The 12,487-nt window shown below is 47.8% G+C and overlaps 1 protein-coding gene across 9 annotated transcripts in view; it reads right to left on the bottom strand.

Annotated features, from left to right (window-relative positions):
* The window catches only part of NRAP (nebulin related anchoring protein), a 66,776-nt gene that overhangs the window by 25,018 nt on the left and 29,271 nt on the right, over positions 1-12,487 (bottom strand). For all 9 annotated transcript variants that reach the window (XM_079793078.1, XM_079793080.1, XM_079793081.1 and 6 more), the window contains exons 20-26: positions 11,824-11,928; positions 9,848-9,946; positions 8,621-8,725; positions 7,442-7,549; positions 5,271-5,582; positions 4,026-4,130; positions 1,280-1,378 (exon numbers count right to left, since the gene is read on the bottom strand). In XM_079793078.1, the coding sequence (XP_079649204.1) occupies positions 1,280-1,378; positions 4,026-4,130; positions 5,271-5,582; positions 7,442-7,549; positions 8,621-8,725; positions 9,848-9,946; positions 11,824-11,928 (933 nt within the window). The remainder of the gene's footprint in view (positions 1-1,279; positions 1,379-4,025; positions 4,131-5,270; positions 5,583-7,441; positions 7,550-8,620; positions 8,726-9,847; positions 9,947-11,823; positions 11,929-12,487) is intronic.

Consider the following 12,487-nt stretch of genomic DNA (forward strand, 5'->3'; position numbering starts at 1 on the left):
CAATCCCCAGTAGGAAGTGTGCAGGGGGCAGCTGATCAATGATTCTCTCTCATCATGGATGTTTCTATCTCTCTCCCCCTCTCCCTTCCTCTTGGAAATCAATAAAAATATATAATTTTTAAAAACTGTCTTCTGGGTGTGTCTAGGGCACTATGCACCCAGAATTCTGATTTGGGCTTTGGGATATTCTAGGAAGTGAGCAGGGACACATGGCGCTGGCAACAGCTACCGGAGCAAGTTTCTAAACTGGGCTTTTTCCCGCCCCAAATCGTATCCGATGTGTCCGAGTTTCTGTGCATCACAGCACTGCCCCCTAGAGTTGGTTAGGGTAAGGAAGAAGCAGGTAACGTTTTCTTTCGTACAAAAAAGTTCGTGTTTCTCAGAATCCAATTTGATTCTGATGGCTGATTATCAAGATATGATACATTCCTAAGCCTGAACGTTTGTAAATCATCCCAGAACATATTCAGACGGGTGCTCGGGCCATTTCAGAATGCCTGTCGAATAAGGCACAACCGGAATAACTGGCCCAATTGGGAAACAGGGGAGAATTCTGAAACCCCTCCCTGCAAGGTTGGTAGATTTTCCTCGTAGCAAGTCGAATGGTTTGAAGATCTTTAACAGGCGTGTCTGCCCTGCACAGAGATCCGTGGACCTCTCTCAGCAGAATCAGCCAAACCGGGCTGACTCGTGCCCTCGAGTGACTTTTTAGAGCACCTCATCCTTCAATGAACCCTGAGCTGAGAGGACAAAAGGCCAGATCGTGGAAGACATGAAACTGAGACGATGGGACGTGGCTTGACAGTGTAGTCCAAGGTACACACATGAGATCCAAATCATTTCCAAAGCCCTGGGGAAATTCCAAGAGGAAGAATTCCTGTCCTGGGGCCCCAGATGCCCTGAGGCTGGCTTCGGTGTTCCAATTACCGAGAATGTCACCCAAAAGTTCCAGTTCTGGAAACAATGCTTGAAAACAAAAGGAGCTGGGGGAAGGCCCCACCACAGACAAATCTTCTCGACATGCAAATAGGAAAAAGTGAGCCTGGGGCTGTGGGGTGGCGGGGGGGCCCCAGTTGGCATCCTGAGAGCGTTAACACCCCCCCCCCACCCCACATCCTAATGAGGCAGCACCCCGCTAAGGTGAGCCTCAGCAAAGGACAAGACGCTCCTTCATCCCTAGAGCAACAGAAGGAGCAAGCCAAGAACCCCTCGGCTTCAATCGCAGGGTTGAAAGAAGCGCCCACTCTCAGAGTCATAATGTATATACATTATCGCTTACATCCACTGCTTGGGTGTAACTAATTCTGGCCTGGACCATCTCCGGAGTGTCTTTAATACTGGTAAACTTCAAAGCATCTGGATGCTGACGGTACTTCTTCTGTTGAGCAGAAAAAAGATCAAAGCTGTGAATTTTGTGCTGCTCTTTCATGCCATTTGAAAGAGAAAATCATAGGTTGCTTGAGATTAGAGTGAATTTGTGAACATAATTATTATTCGGCTTCCTCCATCTTTATATCCTCGGTGACTTCAGGTTAATATTTGTTTCCATTTAAGAATAACCTCGTGTCAATTAACATTAAAGTATATCTACCTGCTGCAAAGAAAACATCTCAAAATTAGGTTGCACCGGTAAAATACAGTGGGAGACACACTCAGGAAAGGATGTCTTTTTTATAGGCTTCAAATACGGTCTCACAGTTGTTTACATACCTTAGTCTGAGTCTCCAAGGCAAGAAAGAACATTCATAGTTACATTTACAAATTGAAGCTGTCTAATTTTCTTTCCACAAAAGGACTTGGCAGAGATTATCATAGTCAAAACCCTTGCATTTAACAGTGAGTGAGCGTACACTACCTAACCAATTCTGAACCTGGTTGGTTCAGTTTAAAATGGTTAACAAGAAAAAGGGCATTTGGAGTCATCATGCAGTTTGAAACAGCAACAGCAACCAATTCAAATGCTGGAGAAGACTTATAAACCCAATTTTGATTCTAAAAATCATGCTTAAGTTAGTTTGTTTTTCAATCAAAGCACATTCTTGAGAGATTAGAACGGTTGCCATCTTCATGGAATTAGGAAGCGTACCGTGCCTCAAATCAAACAATTCTTTTATGAGCACTCCCGTATCCTGGGTTGTCTTAAGAAGACACCGCTCAATATCCATCCCCTGACTTTGTAAATAAAGTTTTATGGGAACACCCCATGCTCATTCATTTGTGTACTGCCTGTGGTTGCTTTCACGCTACAATGACAGAGGTGAGCTGCTGGGACAGAAACCGTGCGGCCCATAAAGCCAAAAATATTTACTATCTGCTCCTTCACAAGAAAGGTTTGCTGACGGCTGCTTTCACTGATAGGTGGGTGTGCAGTTGTGGCTCTTCTGACGGAATCTCACGTTCCGCCTGAAAATTAAGAGGTCAACCCCATGTGACACTAACCTGGAAGCATGCCAGACTGTTTGAGGACTTGTCTGAAGCATGGAAGGTAAGCCAATTTGTTGAGTAAATTTGCAAAATGAGGTGGAAAAATTAAGACCCTTGTGGGGTACACCCGGGATGTGGGGTAGATAGTTCCAGGCAGATCCCTTAGCTGCCAGACTTAGATGCACGGAGGCACCATCGTGACGTCTAAATGACGTGTATAATGGTCTTTATTCTTTGTGTCTTGTTATACGGGGGTCCCCTATGGAGAGCCTGGGGCCATGAGTCCTCAAACCTACATGCTTGTTCCAGTAAGTTTCCCACAGGCATCCTCCTAACATGGCCTTTTCTTCATTAGAACTTCCCAGGGCGGTACAGTCTCCGCCAGGCTCTCAGGGTCTTCTGAGCCTTGAACGTTGACTAATGTTTCTAAAAATCAGGCCAACCAGAGTGAGCCCGCTTTCCAAATCAGCTCTGTGACGTGTCAGGTAACTAGAATGCTCTCCTATTGGGAAATATCAGTGCTGAGTACGTATTTGAAAATCCAGCACAGGGGTCTGTTTTAAGTACACATTCAGTCTCCTCCGGGGACCAAAACCAGGTCCCAGGGGACTCACTGCCGAGGCTGAAGTCTTCTGGGGCTACGGCCACTCTGGTCCCCACCCAGAAAAGTCCAGAAGGACCAGGCTACTCTGAAGGCCACTAAACAAATGCTCACTTGGTTTTCTGAAGAAGTCCCTCTCCAAACAGACAGGAGCAGGGGTGGATCTGGGCTGTTTGGGGGTGCGCAGCCTCTCGGTGAGCGTGAGCCAAGGACAGCTGCCTGGTGTGTCTAGTGGAGTGGGCCTCCACCTTTCAGCAACGTCTGGAATTATTTTTAGTCGTCACAACTGGGCAGAAGGTGCTACTGGCACCAAGTGGGTAGAAGCCAGGGATGCTACCAAACATCCTACAAGGCCCAGGACAGTCCCCACAACAAAGATGATCAAAATGTCAATAGCGCCGAGATTGAGAAACCCTGATCTGCTCCATGAGGCTGTCCTGCAATGTGAGGAAGGGCCCCGTTTCATAAAGCCAGAATGCCTTCGGGTCCAGGGAGGGTGGCCCCAAGTAGACAGGAGTGAGATTTAAATGGAAGACCCCTCCCCCTCCCCAAACAAGAGAGAACCGTGTCACGTGTTCCACACCATGTGAATATTCAAAAGCTTGTTTACACTGTGGCAGAAAGAAAGGGAGAAAATGTGCATAAACTCACAAAAGGGCTTCCTGGGAGCAATAAATGTGTCTTTTCATCATCTCTCCTGTGTTGCTTCATTAAAAAGGTAAGTTAGTGGGGTAGCAATTGGAGCTCCCGTTTGATTGTCATTATTATTCATAATATCATTTGTCACCCACTTTGTTTTTGCCAGGCTCTATGGGGCCCCTACTGGCGTGTGTTTGGTATGTGGTTTCTCTATAATTACCAGCCCTAGTCTGGGGTTGGAGGTCTTTCATGTAGCTTTCCCTTTTCCTTTGCCTTTTGAGTGGAAATTATTTTAATTTTATACAGAAATGCCACATGCCTCATGCAGCCGGGCCTGTTGCAGGCTGTCAGGAAATCTCACCTCGCTAATGAGTTCTCCTGCCTTCTTCGCCTGCTCCACATTTAATGACCCGACGGCGACCCAGCCCGCGCCTTTCATCCACTTCACATCTGCCCTGTATTGGTTCTGACAAAGGAGAAAGAAAAGAAAAGAAAAAAAAGACAGGCCATTGTTGGTATGCAGGCATTTAAAGGGCTATTAACAGCTGCCAACGTAGCCTTGGTGGCAGCTGAGTCGAATGAAATGCCATCTTTGTCTTATCCATTTCTGCACAGTCACCAGGTAAGGCTCCAAAAGGTAAATTAATTTCCCCTTTAATTGCAGCCTGCCTGCTGATGGCCACTTTAGGCCCCGCCCAGCACGGCTGGGGGTGGGGAGGGAGGGGCCGAATCCACCTGGTCCCTCATTAGGAACTGATGTCTACCTAGAGAAAAGGAGCGTCCTCATTGTCTGCTTTCCCTGTTTTCTTGTTTAAAATGACATGCGGGGGAGAAGAAAATGAGAATTCGCAACGGAACCCAGGAGGGGAGCTATTGGAGGGAATTTCACAAGACATCCGAGGCTTCCCACGTGCCAATTCCTTCCTCAGTGGGGAAGGTAGGGTGGAGTTCTCATTCGCTTACTTGCCAATGAAGGAGTAGATTTAATGGAAAGCCATTAAATGGACACTTCTCTAAAACGGGCATATCCCCTATCTCCCCTTAAACAGCTCTACCTGCAAGGATGTGTCCACACGGTACCCAGCCTACCCCGTGTAACCGCTGGCTGCCGTTGACCTGCCTTTTCAGTTCACCCACCTTCGTGTACAAGAGCCAACCGAAGATGAAAGAGAACAGAACCAGGTGAGGAATAGAAGGAAAAGGGGGCGAGGGCTATTGATTAGTGAGCTGATCATTCTAAAAATGGGGACAACTAAAGCTGGAATGCGCATCCGAGATGCCCTCCCAAAGGAAGCCACCGCTCAGAAGGTCACAAATACATCCCCCTCACCAGGGGGCAATACAAAGAAACATGGAAAACGTATGCAGGTCAGAATTCCAGGAAGAAAAAAGGAGCTTCATAATTTCCTGTTCAGTCATATTGAATTTATAATGGGCATAATGTGAATAAGAGTTAAACCACTAGGAAGCTAACATGTTTCCACCTGGGGACCCAGAAATAGATATTTCCATAAGTATCAACTATTGTCTTGAAGGATCTGGATAACCTGTACCAACGAGAACACACACACGTACACACACGTACACACACATACGCGGAGCTTACATCACTCTGTAAACCGTAGGCCTTCTTGGCCCATTCCACCTTCATGTCCGTGGGCAGAGCTGTAAAGTGATGAGATGCCGTCTTATAGCCTACGTCTGTGGCTAAATGCTGAGCCTTGCGGGCGTGCACAAGGTGCACCATGTCTAGAGAGACATGGCACTGGGACTTGGTGTCCTCGAATCCCCTTTTGTACTCCAGGTCGCTCTGCAGCTTGGACATTTGCAGGGAGTGGCTCATTTGGGAGTCGCCCTGGGCACCCTGGGCCCCAATGAGCTTTCCTCTGGACCTCTCATAGTCCTCCTTGTACTTCACCTGGATGAGAAGAGGAGAGCAGGGGTGGGTCAGAATCTCCTAAAGGAAGGGTGGCCTGGCCAGTGTGGCTCAGTGGTTGAGCATCGACCCATGAACCAGGAGGTCACAGTTCGATTCCCAGTCAGGGCACATGCCTGGGTCGCAGGCTTAATCCCCAGTAGGGGGCATGCAAGAGGCAGCTGATCCATGATTATCTCATCATTGATTTTTCTATCTCTCTCTCTCTCTTCCTTTCTCTCTCTGAAAATCAATAAAAACATATTTTTTAAAAAATAAAGGAATTGTGACATTTTAAACCACATGCGTTGCCCGGCTGGTGTGGCTCAGTTCGTTGAGCATCTTCCCACGCACCAAGAGGTCACAGGTTCGATTTCTGGTCAGGGCACATGCCAGGGTTGCAGGCTTGATCCCCAGTAGGAGGCAGCTGATCGATGTTCTCTCTCTCTCCCTTACTCTCTCTCTAAAGTCAATGAAAACATGGTTTTTTAAAAAAAACCCACAGGTGTGAAAGTTAAAACAAAGCCATATGACAGAATCCTAATAGAATTAGTGGCATAAAAAGTTTGCCTCCTTTGCACAACCTTTCATCAGTGAAATAAAATATTACTGCTTATTATTCCCTTTCCACCTCAGCTGCCAGAAAACTCAGAGCCACAGAATGTTCAGCTATACAACAGTCTTCTCCCAATTTCCTGGTGAAATTCCATCTTTTCTCTATATTATTTGCAACCCCTCTTCCTGGATTTATTTTTAAGTGCCCTTTTGCTTTCCTGAAAGCCACTTTAAAATCCTTTTTTTGGTAATAGTAAGAACAGCCTACCTAATAATAGAGTAATATGCAAATTGACCGTACCTTCACTACACCCACAAGCCACGCCCACCAACCACGCCCACCAGGAAACCGTTGCAGGGACATTGGGGTGTGGCAGAGCCCAAGGCCGGGAAAGCCTCGGGCGGAGGCTTTCCCGGCCTTGGGCACCAGCGGGGAGCCTGCACGGATCGCAGGCAACGACCAGGGGGTCGGCTCCTACGATACGTAGCAGGGACGCTGGGGTGCAGCAGAGCCAAGGCCGCCGCCCGGGGCCAAGCCCCGACCCTGAAAGAAGGCAGAAGGCGGTGGCCACAGCCAAGGCCTGGGTCCCCAGTGCCCGCAGAAAACTGGTGCAGGCAGCCAGGTGAATGAAGGTCTATTGCACGAATCTTCGTGCAAACGGGCTGCTAGTTATAAATAAAAAGTATTCACGAAATTAAAAAGACACAGAATGTCCAAAATGCAATTGCTCTTTGAGAAAGGAGCTTGAATTAAAAAACAACTGGGACACATAAATATTTAGAAGTATGGGTACCAAAGGAAGCATATTGGCCTGAAAAAAAAAAGGTATTACACTAAGAGCAATGAGAATCAGGAGAAAGAATAAGTATGGGAATGTTTTAAAAAGTGTTACAGGATACCAGTGTTGGCACTATTTTCAACATTGTCATTGCTGTGGCCATCAGGTGACTTGGGCTCCTCGCTCACCTCTGCCAACAGCAACAGCAGTATCACTATCTGTCACCATTCACTGGACACTTTCTCTGAGCCAGGCTTGGTATACGCCTGTGCCACTCCAAGGGCATCTGCAAACCAGAGCTGGTTTGTAAAACGTTACCCTCTGACAACATAAGGAGCTGGTGTCGGAATGTAAATCAAAGGATCACCATGCCACTGGTTAGTTCAGCTGACGTCTCTCTATATTTATGTCTATGGAATCCACAGATTACATAATATGTACATGACCTATAGAGTATGTAATGTGTATATACACATTCTGTAAACGGCAGGATTCACGGAGACATGGAGACGTTGGAGACCGACTTACCTCGCTGGCCAGGTCCCTCTTGGCTTTGGCTCCCAGGAAGGCCAAGGAGTCAAGACGAAGCTCAAAGCCTTTTGCCTTCTGGTTTTCCCAGCTGCTCTTATACAGTTTCTAAGGGGATTCAGGAGAAAAGAGATCATCTTCACATGAGACCGTTCCCTTAGACTCTGTAACGACCCCTCTGGGAGGCAAACACCAATCACGCCTTTCCCCCAAACCCCAAGACCTCAGAAACCCTGTAACCTGAACACAACCAGGCCTCCTTGTTCCTGCCTTAACACCTCTTGCTACTCATGGCTTCAATCAAAAGAAGCAGACATTGAATTTGAGAGGCCTTGACATGTCAAAGATGGGATACCATGACATAACACACAGCAACATTTCTGAAAGGTGTTCTCCAGCTCTGTGCACACACCCCACCCATCCAGCCCCTGCCCCACTCTCTTCTTTCCCTGTCCCCCAGCCTCTAGTTCTTCTGCGTCTTTTCCTTTCTCCCAATTCCTGTCCTGCCTCCACCTCCAGATTTCAAATTCTTTCTTCTAGAAGGTTCTCTGCCTTCTGTGGTCACTCCCTCTAATTCTTTCCTCTCCCCATTAATTAAATCAAGACCCCAAAGACCTGGGAGCTGAGTGGCAGAGCAAAGGCCCCTCCTTAGAAGACACAGATGGGAAAGTGTCTTCTTACTTTTGTGTCTAAGAGCAAAGCTTCCCTGTGCACAGTCCTCCGAGTGCTTTCTGTATATTAGCTCATTGAAGCCTCATGACAACCCAATGAGGAAGGGACTAGTATTACCCTCATTTTACCAATTGGACAACTGAGAGCAAAAATTTACCCAAAGTCACACACCTAGTAACTGGCAGAGCCAAGGACCAAACCCAGGCAGTTTGGAGCAAACGTCTCAGCTCTTACTCCCTCCCCTATGACACTGCTCTTATGCTGTTTCCACTCTGAGCCCAGGATAACCACTGCCTCCTACTCCTTCACATAGTCAGTGGCTCAAGTCACCACTGGCTCACTCCCATGAAAGGTTGTCCTCCCCATAAAACACTGGTCAGGAACAAGGTTGCCAGATGAGCTGTTTACAACGACCAGATGTATGCAACCCAAGCTGACACACCAACATGGCTGGTCAGGTTTGGGGTCCCGGTGCCCACATAGGGAAGCCGGGCCCACGTGCTGTACCTCGCTGAGATTGGCAGCATTGGCTCGGGCCTGTAAGAAGAGGGGTTCGTCTTTGCTGATGCTGTACTGGTGGAGGGACTGCTCGTTTCCTGCCTTGTAGGCCACCTGTTGGGAGAGAGAACTGGGTCAGGAGCAGGTGGGCGGGTGGGCACCACTCATGGGTTCTTATGTCTGCTTGAATCTTCTGTGCCTTGCCTGGGAAGACCTTACAAAACCACCCAGACCAGACAGTGGCCGGTAAGATACAGTAAATGAGGCTTAACACAGGAGAGTTAACAGGAGGAGGAGCAGCAGTGAGGAGCTGAGAGAAGAATGTGGCTGGGGAACCAACCCCAAAATCCCTCCAAGGTTTTTGTTCTCATGCCTTTCCCTTGAGAAGACATAGACCTCCCCAAGGCGTTCTCACCTACGCTGTCTGCAGCCTCAAAAAATAACCCATCAGAGAGCTCAAATGAGCACAGACTCTCCACGGAGGAAAAGTAAGCAGCACACTCTGCCTCCTGCGCCCCCATAATCGATCCTAATGCATTCATAGGTCTGACACCTGGAAAGTGAGCAGCGACCAGAACGACACCATGAGTGAACATCTCCATCACTCTTGCTCTTTCTCCCTCTCCTTTCCTCCCGACCAACAACTCGAGTTTCTATACAGTGGTTTTCTGCTGACTCGTTATGTTGATGGCATCCTTTCTGGCAGGTGTACCTGGACCTACCTGTAGGAGGGAAAGTGAGGGCCGTAGCAACTACGGTACCTACTTGGTGCAGGTGCGCAACCAGTGTTGAACACTGATGTGTCAATAACACGTGTGGAGTTTCATTGCTCTGCCCCCAACATGTGAGCTCAAGCGGGCATGTCATGTACACAACCCACAAGCAAATATCATTGTCCCCCATAATAAATCTCTACTGGCTCCAGAATTATAGAGCCTCTGATGAGAGATAGAAGGAGAAAGAAGGAACTAGGCAATAATGAAAGCTGAAAGGAATAAAATCAGATGGCATCAACCCCAACAACCAGGGAGAAGTGTGGTGGATGAGGCGGGGAGACCTGGGGTCCAGCTCCCAGAGACAGCCTAGAAGCCTACAGAAAGCTAAGTCCAGCCTATTTAAAGGGATGATTCTTTGTTGGTCCCTGGATCGTGCCTGGGCAGCACCTGCTGTTGTCCCCAGAGGCTCCCAGGCCCATGACACAGCGGCTTGGGGGAGAAAGGGCAGCCCGGGACTCACCTCGCTCTGCAGCTCCTGGCTCTTCTTGGCGTGCTCCATCTGGGAGCTGTCGGCCACACTGGTGAACTTCAGCTCGTCCACCCTCTGCCTGTAGTTTTTCTGTTTCCAAAGAAGAGACCCCATTAGGATGAGGCTGTCTCACCACACACACACACACACACACACACACACACACACACACACACTTTCCAAAGCCCAAGCATGTCCTGAGGTTGAGGGGGATGTTCCCGCTGGTCCTGCACTTAGGGCCAGGCAGACCTGAGACTGCCTGCTCTGGTGAGAGTGTTTTACCAATAGTTGCTACTCCTGTGTTTTCTCCTAAAAAATCCTGTATTTCACCATGTGCCCTGAGATGTGTCCATCTTATAAATCTAGATCTGACCCAGGAGAGTGAGGTGTAGGGAACTTGGACTTCACAATCATGAAGAACGAGGTCCGAATCTCACCTCCACCTCCTTCCAGCTTCAGAGATGAACAAAACCCCCAGTGCTGTTGGCAAGAGGATTACAGGTACCAATTGAAACCCAAGTAGGGATTGGAATATTACAAACTCCAAATCTCCTCCCTGTGAGAAAATAAAATTCTAGAGCAAATACTTCAGACACTTGCAATTTCCTTTCTAGCTCCATTGCATTGATGGAAAACTCCTTCCCTACATAATTGAAGGAAGTGACATTGCCCTTCCAGGGGTGAAATTCCCAGTGATCCCACACTCCACACTGGTCAATGTTCTTATTGAGGAGCCAGGAATCACCCTGGACAGGGCACAGCAGGGACATTAAAAAGGCGAAGGAGATGGTATCTACATGTCCCTCGAGGAGCTTAACAATGAGTAGGCACAGGAAGTGAGGTAGAAACACATTCCTCAGGCTGAGTTCACTCCTAAGGCTAGTTGGGGCCCCGTACGGCACTCCTGTCCAAGTCAAATGGGGCTCTGGTTGCTCCCCCTGTATTTTAGCTGGTCTCAAAGAAGCTAAGTAATAGGACCCTAAAGGGTTATTCTAGTCTCTCTACCTTCTTTATTTATATATTCGGGCCATAAATGTGTCTGGGTCAGAGAGAAGGATGAGTACAGTAGGAAATAAGGATAAATTACAAAAGCTTTGGGGGTGCAGTATTGCTTAGTGGTCAGAAGCCGGGGCACTGGATCAAACACTTGATTCAGTTGTCACCTCTGCTAGTTTCTGGAAGTGTGCCTTTAAGTCTCACTTTCCTTGTGTGTAAAATGGGATATTAACAGAATAATAATAGTGTCACTCACATAGGGCTGCTGTGAGCAATAAATGAGCAATATTTATTTGTATGTATGTAACACACTCGAAGTGGTAAATAAATGACAGCAATGAGTACATAATTATCAGTCCACAACTGGCAGCTATGACTACCACTATTATTACCATTTGCAAGAGAGATGCCGACTCAGCCTTCCTGGCCACGACACAAGAATCCCCTTTAAAAGATCCCAAGAGCGCTCCTGAAATAGTCACATTTCCAAATGAAATGCCCTTTAAAAGTCCTCCTCTGCCTGCTGCCAAAGCCAGCTTTGCATGGTGCAAAGAGAAGCAGGCTTGGAGCCACGGGGACTTTGGAGGGTAGCCTGTCCAACCTTCTCATTTTTAGGTGCAAGAGGGTGGGAAGGGTTGAATGACTTGCTCAAAGTCTGCAGTGAATGTAAGGCAAGGGCGTAATGAGAACGCTATCCTCCAAATGTCAAACTCTAATTCAGAAGTAATCACAAACTCTTACACAACAAACACGTGCTTCCTCGTGCCAACTGATTGTGTATGACACCCTTTCTGAACTATTCTGTGGACGCGTCTGCTACTTAAATTGCTGGGCTGCGTACACATACCTTCCCCAGGTGCAAAATAAAAAAATACTCCTATGAGTCATACCCCAAATAATCCGGGGGATTGGGGAGGGGGAATCAGAGGACATGATCACTACTAGAAGCCAGGGGCCTCGGCTCAGGTTACCTCGCTGACCAGCTGTCCAGCCTTCTTGGCCTGTTCCAAATTGAGACTGCCCTCCGTCAGCCACCCCACGCCTTTCATCCACGCCAGGTCAGCTTTGTACTGCAGCTGCAAGAGAAACGCCAAGCTCGAACAGATGCATGGGTGCAGACTGCGCAAAGTTGAGGGGAGAGTTAGGAAAATCCTTGCTCCTGCATCGTCTTCCTAGAGGAACTGCTCCCTACTCCTTCATAATCTGGCAGGACTCTGCCTAGGCAGGGAGGACACTGGGCCCACTTTGTAACCATGTTCTACTTTAGCACTGAAACATCATAACCTAACCAAAAAGTGGGCTTTTCAGACTTTTTGATTAAGTATTTCATCTTTCAACCTGCTCAGTTTCCGAGATTTACTTATCATTCTTATCATTTTCAACATTTGATTCCTCCTCGCTCATCTTGACTTTTGTCATGGCTCTGGGCCCCTGTCCTGCATCCTCTAGTCTCCAATGTCTCAGCTAAAACTCTCTCTCTCCCTCCCCACCCACCCTCCTCAGGCCTGGTACATCTCCAGCAGTTCTTCCTGGTCCTTCTAGTTATGTAATAGACACATGCTCAGGTTCACTCTCAAAGTGTCACTGTATCCCACAGAATAGTTCAGAAAGATGAGAGATGCATGGGAGACTGTC

The sequence above is a fragment of the Cnephaeus nilssonii genome (genome assembly GCF_951640355.1).
Source record: "Cnephaeus nilssonii genome assembly, chromosome: 16".
In the NCBI taxonomy this organism is placed as follows: domain Eukaryota; kingdom Metazoa; phylum Chordata; class Mammalia; order Chiroptera; family Vespertilionidae; genus Cnephaeus; species Cnephaeus nilssonii.